Source organism: Paroedura picta, chromosome 3 (assembly GCF_049243985.1).
Source record: "Paroedura picta isolate Pp20150507F chromosome 3, Ppicta_v3.0, whole genome shotgun sequence".
NCBI classification, from domain to species: domain Eukaryota; kingdom Metazoa; phylum Chordata; class Lepidosauria; order Squamata; family Gekkonidae; genus Paroedura; species Paroedura picta.
The window spans coordinates 44,981,530-44,997,120 of NC_135371.1; the positions used below are offsets into that span (position 1 = coordinate 44,981,530).

General features: G+C 41.2%; 1 protein-coding gene across 2 annotated transcripts in view; it reads left to right on the plus strand.

Moving 5' to 3' along the window:
* The window catches only part of ERC2 (ELKS/RAB6-interacting/CAST family member 2), an 819,922-nt gene that overhangs the window by 229,641 nt on the left and 574,690 nt on the right, over positions 1 to 15,591 (plus strand). For both annotated transcript variants that reach the window (XM_077325500.1, XM_077325499.1), the window contains exons 6-7: positions 2,092 to 2,247; positions 11,897 to 12,064. In XM_077325500.1, coding sequence (XP_077181615.1) covers positions 2,092 to 2,247; positions 11,897 to 12,064 — 324 coding nt within the window. The remainder of the gene's footprint in view (positions 1 to 2,091; positions 2,248 to 11,896; positions 12,065 to 15,591) is intronic.

Below are 15,591 nucleotides of genomic sequence, written 5' to 3' on the forward strand. Positions count from 1 at the left end.
AACAGCCTACTATATTTTATACCGCCCTGAGATGGCTTGCTGGGAGGGCAATATAAAAGTGAAATAAATTATAAAAATAAAAATGAAGCAATGAATTATGAGGATACTAGGGACAAAGCCCATTGCATTTAGGAATACAGCGGATGCTAGATTGTGGGTGGGGGTAGAAGAACTCTGAAGATGGCTTCTCACTCCCCCTAGGACTTGGAAAGACTGCAGGCTGGAGGCCCTGATCAGGGAACTCACCAGCAGGGGCAGCTCTCATGTGGCAAGGATCTGCAGCCTCTGAGCCTCAAAGGAAGTGGAAGGAGGAGGGGGTGGTCAGGGGTGGGGGACAGAAGGCGATTGACTGGCCGCTGGACAGACAGGCAAGCCGGTTGGAGGAGGAGGCACTTAGGGGAGGGACAGCCACCCTGAGTGGGTGTTAAACACTGAGTAAGCCATGAGACCAGCTCCTCCTCCAGGGCCTTCCCAGAAATATTAAGATGTCACCACTCTACAAAACAGTGAAATAAGTACGATGTACATAGAACTGTTTATTAGTGTTCTTATGTAAATTAATTTGCTTTGGCTACCATTAGTCATTAAAATAATTTTAGTACTTCCTTTTAAATACTGTAGCTTTATCACACTATGACTGATTATACATGGGGTGGAATGCCTGGGCTAGCAGCAATAAAGTTGCGGGGCTTATCCCAATGTTGCTGACATCATAGGCGCCACCAAGCCCTGGCCCGACTCAGGCCCTCAGATGCCCCATGGTAAAGGAACACAGAGTAATCCGCATTTCCTGAGATGCTGTGGGTGCCATCGCGGCCTATGGTGGGCCAGCCCTGAGCATGATCACCGACCTATGGCATCCTTGCAGGGACACCCGACATCCTGCCAGTTCTGCGGAGCTGCAGAGCTGGACGGGTCAGCCCAGTCACTGCCAGCGGGGGGGGGGGGGGAGCTTCCCACTTCCTTTAGCCTGGGAAGCGCTCTTGCCGCTTGCCAAAGGGAGCCTCCTGTGGCAGCGCTGCCGGGGGGGGGCTTCCCACTCCCTTTAGCCCACTTTGCGGGCCAAAGGGAGCTGCGACCACCCTCTCATGCCCTCCTGTCTGCTGCCTCTTTCAAAGCCCATTTTAATTTTTTTTAATGGGCTTTGATACTAGTTTATTTAATAATGCTTATATACCACCATATCTCTTGAGAGAAGTATAAATGATAAGATTACCAATGCAACAAAAATTATAAAACATAATATACAACATGGCAGCAGCTACCCAATCAACCCAAATCCAATAATAACCTCATAATCTTATAAATAAATAGCACTTAAATAAGATAGATTTTCATTGGGTTTGGAAACAAACCAATGCTGCTGACAAAAATTGGGACACTTCAACATACCGTGTCAGGCAGCAGGCAGGGCACTTGTTAATCAGATCTAGACAACTGAACCTTTTGAACTACTAAAACAGCTTTTCATAGAGCTTGTTATGATACTCTAATCTAGATTTTACCAGGCTATGTATAACTGGCCAGGTCAGCTCATTCCATGAATGGGCACAGTTGATGAATCAGTCTGGAAAGCAGTCATTACAGAAGCAGGGACAGGATCAGGAACACTATAAGACTACGAAATTGGTCCTTCAGGGGTACCACAATCAATTCAGGAGATGGCTGAACAGTATAACATTAACCTGTATCTCCATTTTACAGACTTACATCTTGTCTAAGCTCAGTATATTAGTTCTTACATTTATTTATGACCAGCCTTGCTGGTAATTTTCCCTCTTTGTACTTTTAATGGAATGGCAAGGTTTGACTACATCGTGCTTCAGATCAGAACATCTTCCTTTATGAGTTATGAAATACAATGAAGCCTCGCCCTTTTGTTTATAAAATAAGGATTTGTACTTCTTTTGTAATATAATTATTTTAAGGTCTATTCCAGTGAGATAGACTTGAATCAGATCCAGGTTCTTGTGCTGACATTATTCTTTTGCTTTGATGCCCTGTGAGGATCTTGTGTTGCAGTTTATATGTGCTCCTTTCTTATAAACAATTCTTATAATAATTGCATAACAACACTATTTTTTTAATTAGGACACAAAAATAGCTTCACTGGAACGTAATATAAGAGACCTTGAAGATGAAATACAGATGTTGAAGACAAATGGAGTTCTGAACACAGAAGACCGAGAAGAAGAAATCAAACAAATAGAAGTTTACAAGAGTCACTCAAAGTTCATGAAAAATAAGGTACGTTTAAATAATAAAATGAGAGCAATTTAGGTTCAGATAGAGACTGAGAGGACAATTTACCCTCTATCTATTATTTTTATATATTATTTAATTAATAAACAGCATCTTAGACTAACAAAATTGGAGATAAGGAATTAGCTTTCATGAATCACTGCTCACTGCTTCAGATAGAACTAGGATGTGAGCCCATCTGTCCTATGTATTAGGAAGATTTCAGATGCCAAATGACATAAGCAGGCAAATGACAATAGCAGGAATGATTGGATTAAGTGTAATATGCAGAGAGGTACTAGACATGGAAAAATCAGCATTGGTGATGAGACAGGAAATCTAGGTCTTGATTCAGTCCCGGTGGATGCATTATCAGTTGCAATTCAGCAGTCTCTCTTTCTGATCACCCATTGAAATTACTTTGTAAAATAACTGCAACTTTTAGGTCAGACACTGAATGTCCTGGAAGGTTGTTGTTGTTGTTGTTGTTGTTGTTGTTATGACATTTCTTAACCGCCTCCCCTCGAAGGCTTGAGGCGGTTTACAGCATATATAAAGCCTCCAACAACACTTAAAACCAATAAAAATACACAATAAACATCCACCCCCTACAACAAGATGCAGCGGCATAAAAACACTTCCCAGACCCAAAACTCCCAACTAATTCCAGAGGGGAAAGGGGCAAAGAGGGTGCTGATGGTATTCGCTACCGCCATTCCAGTGCGGGAGCCATGATCTTCCTTGCTGCCTGGCTTCAACTATAGACCCAGTGGAAGAGCTCCGTTTTGCAGGTCGAAAGCGTTAAAAGGGTCTGCTGATGGCTGACATCTTGCAGTACTTGGTACCATAGCCCATACTACTGTTAAGTAGTTTGTCATTGCAGATGTGAAGTTGCTTTAGGTTATCAGGTGCTGGGGGGCTGACTTCCTGCTTGCAGGCATCCTGTGAACCTAAAGCAACTTCTCAGAAGAAGAAGAGTTGGTTCTTATATTCTGCTTTTCTCTACCCAAAGGAGTCTCAAAGTGGCTTTCAGTCTCCTTTCCTTTCCTCTCCCCACAACAGACACCCTGTGTGATAGGTGAGAGAGCCCTGATATTACTGCTTGGTCAGAACAGCTTTATCAGTGCTGTGGGGAAGCTAAAGTCACCCAGGTGGCTGCATATGGAAGAGCACAGAATCAAGCCTGGTTCGTCAGATTAGAAGTCCGCACTGCTAACCACTACAACAAGCTGGCTCTCACCCACACTGATAAACTACTTAACAGAAAAACAGACTGTGGTACCAACAAATCAAGATGCCGTCTTTGTCATCATTATAGCAACAACATCAGTGGAAGTAGCGATATCAGCCATACAATTTCAGGTTCATACTCCTGCTCATCCTCTAATGTGATTTATGCCATTGCACATTAGCAGTGGCTTTCCACCCTCTACACTGGACAAACAGACCAAGCCCTTTGACAAAGAATTGATGGACATAAGTCTGACACCAGAAACCACAGCATTAAAAAAAAAAAGTGGGAGAACATTTTAACCTTCCAGGACATTCAGTTGATGACAGCATCCCTGTTATCAGTCCTCTACAATATCCCCTTGGCTTAAGTAATTATAGTAAATGCACAAGTGGGATTGAAGACCACTAAGAGCTCCTTCATGTGGTAGGTTTTCTTCACATGAACAAATATTTATGTTTTGATATCAGTATAAAGCAAATGAAAAGTGTTTAGCCATTTCTCCAACTTTTATTTGCTGTAGAGATTTATAATCTGCTCTAATAAAAATACTCAGAACAACTTTTAAACATAGACCCCAAGAGTTATTAGGTAGACACTGTTGCTTCAATAAAGGAACCACTAAATACAAATATAAATAAATGCAAATGTGCTTTATTTACACAGCAATTATCAGGAATGCCCTTATAAGTTTGAGTTCATATATGGGTGGGTTGGAAAAGGAAGTTATAACGGGAGGAAAGAGATTTTTTGACTTCTAAAAAACAGATGAACGAAAGGAAGACGGTTGCATGGCATTGTTTTGTCATACCTGTCGGATCAGTCCTTTGATTATCATGCTACATTCTGATGAAAGTCTGTACAACCTCTGTCAGCAGTCCTGTCCTTCCTCTTACAATTGAGATTTGCAGCAAAAGATACTACTTCTGCCATTCATCATAGAACCTTTCAAGGCGGAAAAAAATATTTATATGCTTGTCAGCAAGGAGATCTTATTATACCCCATCTGTCGAACCTGAGATCACTGATAACAACCTCTGATAAATATAAGTCATGATTGATGGCAGACAGAAGAACAAGGCTCTTTTCATAATCAACAACTCTAGGTGTTATAATGCTCTTTAAAATAAGTTATATTTAAGGACTAAATGTTTAATGAACTTTAGGATTTGAATGGGAAAAAATGGATGTATATCTACAAAAGGCAGACCACTGTGGAACGTTGCTTATTTCCCTAGAAGGCTATAATTTATCAAGGACTTCTGCTTTTTCCTGTATAGAATTCTAAGCCATTAATAATAAACACTTCCTTCCAAGATTCTCAAACATACAGACTTTTATAGTCGAATTAAGAAATAGATGGAAAATTGGAAAGCAAAGTGGGTAGAGTGGAAAAATTGCTAGAAAGACTTCACTCAGCATTACATTTTTCTGGGGCATATTTGTGCCACACTGAGAAAGAGTACTGTCTTGCATGATTGGTTTTGCCTAACGTGAAAATATAAACCTAGGCATTTTTTAGATCTTTCCAACATACCATAGATGGAAACAAAATGTGAATCAAGATTATAAATATCAGAAATGAAATAGGTGTTTTGATGTGCTGTTCCCTAGAAATTCAAGTGCAAGCAACGGTTCTCACTAATACTGCAGAAAAAGGATTCTCATCCTGCCCCATTACGCACGGAGGTTTTAGCGCACATTCGGGGTGGAATGGCGGTGACTAAAATCACCGATAACACACGGTGCCGGCTGCAACCGGCTGCAGCTTCGGTGCATGCCGCCGAAAAAGCCGCGTTAGCGAAACGCGGAAGAAAGCGCAGCTTCCGGGTGACCGGGGCGCAGCCAGAAGCGGCGTCCGGATCGCCGCATGCATAATCTGTTACTCTGGGTTTTGCTGCCATCGCACCCCACCCCGTGTATAACTGGTGTGTGTCGCGTCTTCCCCCTCCGCGTTTTCCATGTGACCCGAAATCGCCATTTCGGCGGCCGTGCATAATGGGCCCCTGACAGAACGATTTGCTCGAAACTCTTCATTTCCCTCCCTTGCTGTTAACTATGGCTGGTTCTTGTTTGTACTGAGTTCAAAACATCCATAGCAGTATTGAAAATGTGGAAGTATCACCAGTTTGACTGTTCCAGAGGAAGCTGCCTAGCCAGCCCTGGTGCCATGGTCCTTAGGCAGGCCTTGTAGGCTGAAAGCACCTTTATTTCCCCTTCATTATAGGGGTGTGGCTTGTTCTCTATGTCTTGTACGCACACTAGTTTGTCAGAGGATCAATATAGATGTCTGTTTAACATAGTATACCTATATTTGATACTCTAGCCCAGGGATTCCCAACCAGGTTCTGCCCCTGTCTTAAAGGGATGCAACCAATCTGGGTAAAGTTCCCCAAAAGAGGCATGTGCCATATGATGAATAAATAAACAAACTGGCAAGATTCCTTATACAGATCTGGAAGAAATATCTTTCTTGACTGGAAACATACTACCTTGAGTATGTTTCCAGTCAGAAAAACTAAATTATCAAACCTTTTCTATATTACTTGTCCTAGCTAATACAACTAATATAATAAACTCAGAGAGTGCTTTATTGACCAGAGTGATATTGGGCAGGCAAAAAGCTCTGCTTGTGGGAATAAAAGCATAACAGGATATAGGCAGTGTGTGTTTTGGGTACCTATTCTGGTTTCAGTGATAAGGCAGAAACTTAAATTTAAAATAAAGGATACCCTTATTTGGCTTTGGACAAGAGAGGGAGAAGAAAGGAATTCCTATCACTTGGAAATATGCTCAGAGCAGGAAGGAAATAAGTTGGAGCAGGAAGAAAATCTTTACCTAGCTTTTGTGAGCAAGATTCCATTTGGCAGTTGCATGAAGCGTTACATGAAATTGGCAGATAGATTTCTTCTCAAAGCTGTATCTAAAAGGAAGGTGATTCCTTTTGCTTAGATGATCCATTATTACTCTCCTTTGAGACTTGTGGGGGATACCATAAAATATTGCTATTTACCAGTTATAGGTCTGAGCTGAAAGTGAGGGCACATTTTATAAATGTTCCATGAAATACCCTATTTCTATGACTGTTGAAGCAGAAAAATCGCCTTATTTAAAGAAATGACCAGAAACATTTCCCTTTCATGGTTGTTTTGGCTTCTCGATGTCATCACATAATGAAATCAGAATGTTTTTTATATCTAGGAAGATTTGCTGGTATCATCAGATTGCCAGGCATGATAGACTGTGTGATGGTATGTTATCACATTTGTCCATATGATTGCCTCTGAAAGAAACTCATTTTTAAAAGTTGCTGAAGTTTCAGATTGAGAAAAGGAACGGCTGCAAACAGGTGAAGAGCAATTTGCAAAGGTGACCACAGATTGTCATGAAACTTTCCATCCCTCCCAAACCCTGCCTTTGTCACCCAAAAGTTATTAAACTAAAATTTTATGTATCCCTAAAAACTATGAGATGGTACTTTACATATTAAAAGAGCCCAAGTCTTGTCTTCTTTTAGTATTAAATAACTTGCTTCATATCTACTTATTTTAAATGTGTCTCAGATTTTTCTTAATGTTATGAATTTCAACACTTCTTGCCAGATTGCACATCATCTAGCTGAAGTATGCTTTCCAATGAGGAGCAATGTGGACTATATCTGCAATGAAATTGTCACCATGTTTTTGACTGCTTGTCTATCAGGGAGTTTGTTGTCTTATAGATAAAATTAGAAAGATCTTTTGGTAGAGATTAGGCAGTGCGATGGCCACATGGGATTTATATAAACCACATGCTCTAGTACACAATGACTTCGAAACCCTCCCCATTCATATTACTCTCACCTTATTTTTTATAGGTTTTGGCACTGTTTCTGTGTTTGGCTTATAATGAGTTAGTGGTTCTTTGCCATATGCATGGAAGATTGCCATTTGTATAGAAAAAAAGCTTTAAAAAAGAAATATGCTTCAGAGTATGTGGGGTTCTCTGCTTCAGTTTTAATCTTGAATGAAGTCATCCTTTTAATTATAATGCAAAATTGAGGATTCCTTCTTTCTTCACCTTTTTAATCTTTAGAGTGTAAGCCTGTGCAGGGGTCCTGCATTATATTCTATATATTCAGTGTCTAGCTAATTCTTAAAAATGATTAATGAGTCTCCCTCTTGGATGCGCACACTGATGTGGTAAGGGGGGTTATGTGTGTCAAAAAATCTGTGATCAATACCTTCGGGAGCTGAAACTATCAAGAGGCTAAACTCTTGGAGAGTCACTCAAGGAGAAATGGTTACAGTTGAGACTCCAGTCTTGGAAGTATCCACCCCCTTCAGGAATCAACAGCCAGACCAGCAGAAGAGAATGGACAGTTCCAATGGTGATGTGGGCAGAGGTAGCTATTTGGAAGAAATAGTAGTGGAAAGTAAGGATGGGTGATTTGGTTTGGATAAGCCAAACTTTTCAGACCTATCTGAACCAAATCACCCATCCCTGCACTTTAAACTGGCCAAATCAGTGGTGGCCAAATTGTGATTTGGCAATTTGACCATGATTCTTCCAGTTTAAAGGAAGGTCTGGGTTTGGGAGAGCGCACACCAAGCAGCTGATGTGTCATGATCAACTACTTGGTGGGCCCCTTAAATGGCTTCCTCCCAACTTTCTAAGGCAGTGGAGATGCTGCCAGAGAAGGGGGGGGCACTTAAAGGGCTTGCCAAGCAGCTGATCATAACACATCAGCCGTTTTCCATCTCCTTTAAAAGCCTCCTCCCACTTTTTCAGACAGTGCCTGACAGAACTTTTAAATACCTCCCCACTAAGTAGCTGCTCATAGCCTTTTGGCTGCTAGGTATGCCCTTTAAATGCCTCACCCTGCTTTCTCACACTAACCACTGATTGGGAATGCGGAAGGGGGCAGGTGCAGGGGAAAAAAATCAGACCACTTGCAGTTGTGAGCCACAGCCAGGAGAAGGGGAGAGCACACTGGGACAAAAGTTTCCCTTATCCCTTTCTTCTGGCTGTGCAACCAGGAGAAGGAGAGTGGTCACCCAGGAAGAGACTGCCCTTCCCCCTTTCTTGTAGCCATAGTGGGCTGCAGCCAGAAGGAAAGGGGGGGGGGAGTTGCCTGGAAGAAGCCATCGCCAGAAGAAGGGTTGGGGGTTGCTGGGGTAAAGACTTCTCCTTTTCTCTTTGCAGTCCAGCAAGGAGAAAGGGAGAGTGGATTGCCAGGGAAGAGACTCTCCCTTTCTCCTGGCCTCTGCAAGCCATGCTCAGCAGAAAGGTGAGGGTGAAGTTTCACTGGGAGGGCTCTTTACTCCTTCCATTTAAGTCCTTTCTGCTCACTGTGGTTTTTGTTTCCCATGAAAAGCATGGGGAGCCAAACAGGTGAGCACCAGGGCGCTCCCTGGGAGCTCTCCTGAAGTGTAGAAAGCAGGGGTAAACTTGTGATTTCTGCTCTTCATGAACCATCCCAAGTCACCACTAAATGTGCTAAAATGTGTGTTACTTCATCCCACTTCTTCAGTTCACGGACTCTCATTCTCAAACCCCAAACAGGACTGAAGAATGCTCATACCTGATGCCAAGTGAATCTGTTCACCTATTTATCTAGGTTTTGTGGTTTCAGTTCCCTTTTCCTACAATAAATCTGTATCCTACTTTGTTTCCTGCTTGTATGTTGTTACCCTTAGGCTGTGTTAATGTGCTCCCTTTAGCAGACCTAACAGATTTAGAGAAATCCCTCATAAGCAGAGCTCAGGTTGTAGAATTTATTGCATATTTTTTGTTCTCCTGCAAGATGCATGCAGAGCAAAGAGCAGTTATTTTAGCTCCATTAAAGTCTACCTATCCAGCCCATTATATGGATTATCATCTGTTAAACTTTCTTTCAGGATCTGACAGGACAACTACAGAAACAAAATTACTCTCCTGGGCACTAAAACAACATGATCATGTCCTGAAACTGTCCTGATTGTTCAAAAGACGAATCTAAGTTAGATCATGGGCTTTTAAATAATTTACTTAACTTTTAAAATACAGTAGTCCCATTATTTTATGATGTTTGAATTTGAAATGAGTGCATCTACTTATTGTATTTTATGGAATGTCCTTATTAGACTTACTTTGAGTAAGCCCAGCAAGCTTTTAGGCTTTGCAGCCTATTTTGTTGATAATAAACTGGAACAGCTGGTACCACATTACTGGCAGAATATAGAGAAGACTTGAAACTGCTACTGATGAAGTTAAAGCATAAAGTATCAAAGCAGGCTTACAGCTGCATATCAAGAAGACAAAAGTACTGACTACTAAAGAATTGTACAACTTTAAGGTTTGTGATGAAACATTTTCTGTTCCTTGGCTTCATCATCAACCAAAAGGGAAACTGCAACCCAGAAATCAGAAGGAAGTTGAAACTGGGAAGACAGCAATGAAGATCCTTAAGTATAGGTTGCTGGCAACCAAGATCAAGTTAACTTATACTATAGTAATCTCCATTACTACTGATGGGTTTGAAAGTTGGGCAATGAAGAAATCTGACAGGAAGGAAATTGATTTCTTTGAAATGTGTTATGCATGCTAGCCTGACATTTCCCCCTTTGCATATTCGGTCATATGCCAACATTTTCATGGCAGACCTAGAACAGCATGTTTGGAATTCCTACCCATTAGCACTTTTTTAAAAAACTTCAGATTCATTGATGACATTTTCATTGTCTGGGTCCATGGCAAAGAAGCCCTCAGAAGATTTCACCAAGGTTTCAAGAACTTCCACCCCACCATCAATATAAATATGAATTACTCTATACAATAAATTTCCAGGATACCACAGTACAGATACATAAGTACCACATTATACTGGAAACTGACAGATTGGCAAACATATATACATGCCTCCTGCTACCCCCCCATACCGCATCAAACTACCCATCATCTGTAGCCTAGAAATACACGATAGTCCCATTGGCTCCAACCCCAGATGGAGATACTCATTTGAAGGATCTATAGCAGGCATTTTGCAACTACAATATCTTCCTGGTAGAGTAAGAAAGATGATTGGATACCGCAGATAACTACAACAGAACAGAACATCACTGTTGGTCACATACAGCTCATAACTCAAGCCAGTTCAACATCTTATTAATGACCTATGACCCATGTTGGATAGTAACATTTTCCTCACGCAGGAGGGAAGGCCAACCTTTTCTTGAAAATAGCCTGCTAAACTAAACTAATTTCTCACCTGCAATGATAAGCAACTGGAGTGTGGTATCAAGTATCTCAATAAACCAAGATGCTAACTTTGCTCTCATAGGCCCATTAAACATGGACCATAATGCCCGCGCTGGTGATGGCAGTGCTTCGGGGAAAATCCCAGACAATGCTCTCTGCCGCCATCAGCTGCTGGGTCCGATTGCTCTGGCAAATCGGGAGAAAGCAGCGGGAGCGTGACACACCCCCTGCCCCCACCAGCAGTGTGTGTGGAGGGGGCCTGCCCCCCCACTCCCCCTGGCTCCTCCCCACCTCCCCCCTGCCACTTTACTTACCTCGACTGGAAGCAATCCGGCCCTCCTCGCCATGGTGTAAAGTGCATGCGCTACGCCGGGGCAACCCAACATGTCCCCCCTGTGCATATACGGGGAACGGCGGGGCATCGTGCCCTGCTGCAATGGCCCGGGGGCAGCGCGGGGTAGCTGCCACCGTGCATAAAAGTCTTATAGATTCAAGTAACACCATCAGTGGATGCAGCAACATTAGTCACACCATATCAGGTTCATACTCCCGAGTATCCTCACATGTGATTCGTTCTACCATGTATCAGCAATACTCTTCAGCCCTCTACAATGGACAAACAGGCTAGCTCATAAGACAAAAATTAAATGGACACAAATGTGAGAATAGAAACAACATTCAAAAATCAGTAGGGGAACATTTTAACCTTCCAGGACATTCAGTTGCTGACCTGTAATGTTCCAATAGCCCTGTAATGTCTAAGACCATTTATGCACTGGGAACTTCACTGCCCCATCAACCGTGCAGGAGCACAGATCAAGGACAGATAAGGTGCATCAGGCCAAATGCTCCCCCGTATGGGTGCAGGAAGAGGTGGGGCAACCTGCTATGACTAGAACTCCAGCCTGCAGCCCGGCATGAAACCTCCAGTGCATAAACAGTCTTAAGGGCTCCTCCTTTTTTCCTGACTAGTGTTCCAAATATCAACCTTTGTGTTTAAATATGTAAGAAGCAAGATACATTCATACAATCCTGATGAAGAGCAATAAAAAGTTTATCAAATTGAAAGGTTACTGATCCTAAAATTAATCACTTATGTTGACATTTAGATTTTCATTTGTCTGGAATATAATGTTAATTGTTATTTCTCTGACTCAATACAATCATGTAGCATGGAAAATAGTGGGCTTTTTTTTTAAATTGCAGATTGACCAGCTGAAGCAGGAGCTTTCAAAGAAAGAGTCAGAACTTCTTGCCTTACAAACTAAGCTTGAAACCCTTAGCAATCAGAATTCAGATTGCAAACAACACATTGAAGTGCTTAAAGAGTCGCTTACTGCCAAAGAACAGAGAGCTGCCATACTTCAGACAGAGGTAAAGTATTTTATTATCATCTACAGCAGTATAAATGTTTCGTTAATAGCGTGTGTCAGAATTAAAATGATATAGTGGTTACAAGGCTGCACAGAAGACATAATTCGACCTTTTTTCTACTTGTTACAAAAAATATCTTGAGGTACTAGTTGATGCTAATATCATCTTTGTAGTCGTTCAAAATATCTACTGACTCAGGTAGCAGGTTAGCATATGGTGGAACAGGAAGATTTCTAGCGGGAAACTCAAACAAGGGTATGTATATATAATTTAATTTCCCTCTTGCTGCTAGTATTTTATACAGTTGTTTTCATTTATCTCTTTTATAAGGCTTTTAGTTGTAATTTGAAATTGGCTCACAGTTCAGAAGAATACATACATTTGTACTAAGCAAATAATCACTTGACTTTCAGGAAAAAAATGTGCTAAATGAACATTACAGAACTCTCTGTGTTATGGCCAAAGCATGCGTTATAAGGGAGATATGTGGCTGTTTCCCAAAACTTTTGAATTTCTATGACTCTTTGACTTTCATTGGAGACACAGTGGAGGTGAGGAGATTGTTTGATCGTTTCTCTACAGATATGTTTTTAAAATCAAAATCATTCTTTCTCACACAAGTAAAAAATAGGACAAGTGGGTCGCCTTTTTCCTGCTGGTTGGAAAACAGTTTAGAGAAGACCGTATTGATCAGAAAAACAGTGTGGAGAAAGAGTTAAGCACTCTTGGCTCCCCTGCCATTTCTTCAATAATAGTACAGTCCCTCTAAGGCTGAAACTATTTTTAAAAAGATTTCATAATCTGCCACATATAGTGCAACAAAAAATTCCTAAAACAACTGCAGGTTTACTTCTGACATCATCATGATAACAATAAAAGAATTACCTGTAACCTGATCTTTAGCCTTACAATTATATTGACACACGTTAATGTTATCATGGCTGAATACCTTCTTTCATTTGCTGAAATGAAGATTATGATGCAGACATCAGTTTAGCCACTCTTAAAATGTTATTTTTCTGGTCAGCAGGTGGGTTCAATCACCTCAGTTGTGATATCTCCTGCATCCTAAGACTGAATGGAGCAAGGGGAGTGAATATTCATCTTTATGAGACTGAACTAAATCAAAGAGTCCCTAGACATCATCTTAAAAATTAAGATTTAAGGCTTGCCATGTGATCAGTTCTTGGAGTTGAACCAACATGATAAAATGTTACTGATCTCTTTGTTTCCTCGTTACTCCATTCTGTCTCTTTTGGTAGATTACAAACAGTTCAAGTTTGAGCAGGAAGCAATTTGTTGTAATTTGTCATGTAATTATGTGTCAGTGTCTCTTTTTCCATTAAATAGAAGGTCTGTCAGAAACATAAAACAGAGGATATGGAAAACACGCCTCCGGTCTTTAACTGATTTAATCGATCATTAATTAATTAAAGCTGTAGTTGAGGGTTCAAATAGTGTTGGCAAATTATATTCCATGAGTCTATGAGTTAAAGTATACACATTTCTTTTCAATTTATTTTGGTTATTATAAAATGACAATACTGAAGATAGTCTTTGCCACTAACAGTGGTAGGGCCTGATGATAGAATTGCAAGCAATCTCAACTGTCCGTATTCACAAAATAATACAGCATACATTTCTTTTACATGTGGATTATGCACGCCTCTTTCCTCACAGGGGTATTTGCTGTTTAATACTGTTGCTGCTATAGATGCAGAGACATTTGAAGTGATGACAGCTTATATATGAAGGTTTTCCCTATATTGTCTCATGCTGACTGTACTCCCCTTGTCTTTGGTAGAATTTCTGTCTTAGTTAAAAATTTTAGTATCAATATTACTATAGTTTTAGAACCATAGGATTTTGGAGAGGTGCTGTGGTCCAGTAGCGGAGCACCTGCTTGGCATACAGAAGGTTAAATCCTAGCAATAGTAATTTTTTAAAAAGAAAAGGTAATAGGTGATGTGAATAACCTCTGTCTAAGACTGCGAGGAGCTATTGCCTGTCAGAGTAGAAATACTGACCTTGATGGACCAGTGATCTGACAGTTTCATGTAGAATCATAGAATTCTAGAGTTGGAAGGGACCTCCAGGGTTATCTAGTCCAACCCCCTGCAGAATGCAGGAAATTCACAACTACCTGTGCACCCACAGTGACCTCAATTCCATGCCCAGATGATGCCCCCCCCAAAAAAAAACAGAATCCCTGGCCAGTCTGGCCTGGAGGAAATTTGCTTTCCAACCCCAAAGTGGTGATTGGCATTTCCCTGGGCGTGCAAGAAACAGCCAGAAGCGCTAAAAATGGATGCAGTCCCTTGTGCCCAGCCAGTAACTATCTCCCTAAATTCATAGAATCAGCATGTCTGTGAGATGGCTATCTAGCCTTTGCTTAAAAACTTCCAAGGATGGAGAACCCACTACCGCCTGTTCCATTGAGGAAACACTTAGGAACTTCTTCCGGATGGATTCTAGTAGGTGGCCATGTTGGTCTGAAGAAGCAAAACAAATATAAAGTCCAGTGGCACCTTTAAAACCAACAAAGTTTTATTCAAGGCATCAGCTTCTTCAGATACAATGTCATGGAATGGAAGTAATCACGTCAAACGTACAGATAGAGTGTGAGAATAAATTAACATACAGCATAATGAAAATGGTTAGCAAGTTACAGAGACCTTGAATAACACTTTGTTGGTCTTAAAGGTGTCACTGGACTCTATATGTGTTCTTCTGGATGTTCAGCTGAAAAATCTTTTGGATTAATTTCATCCCATTGGTTCTGGTCTGACCCTCCGGGGCAACAGAAAACAACTCTGTTCTATGTGACAGCCCTTCAAGTACTTGAAGATGGCTATCATATCATCTCTTAGTTGTCTTCTCTGCAGGCTAAACAGACCAAGTGATTTCAACTTGTCCTCATACTTCTTGATTTCCAAACCCCTCACCATTTTTGTTGCCCTTCTTGGGATTGACTCCAGTTTGTCTACATCCTTGTTCAATTGTGGCCCCCAAAACTGAACACAGTATTCTAAGTGAGGTCTAACCAGAGCAGAGTAAAGCAGTACCATCACCTTGCACAGTCTGGACACTATACTTAGTTTGATACAGCCCAAAATACCATTTGCCTTTTTAGCCACTGAGTCACACTGCTGACTCATGTTCAGTGTATGGTCTACTAAGACCCCAAAATCCTTATTGCATGTACTACTACCAAGACAGGTCTTCCTGATTCTATAATGATGCATTTGATTTTTCCTACTTAATTTTACTTTTTTGTCCTTACATTGGTCTTACCGTGTCCTTACGCTTTTCTTACTCTGAACATAACTAAAGAAACTTTTTTTGTTGTGTTTAGCATTTCTTGCTAGCCTAAGCTCATACTGAACTTTAGCTTTTCTAACCCTCTCCCTAAAAGCATTGGCTATCTTTAACCGCTTCTAGCGGAGCGGATAAAATAAAGCAGTAAGGGCCCTGAGGGCGGGCCCTGTCTGGGATGAGGAAGGGTGCCGATAGGCCCCTTCCCCCAG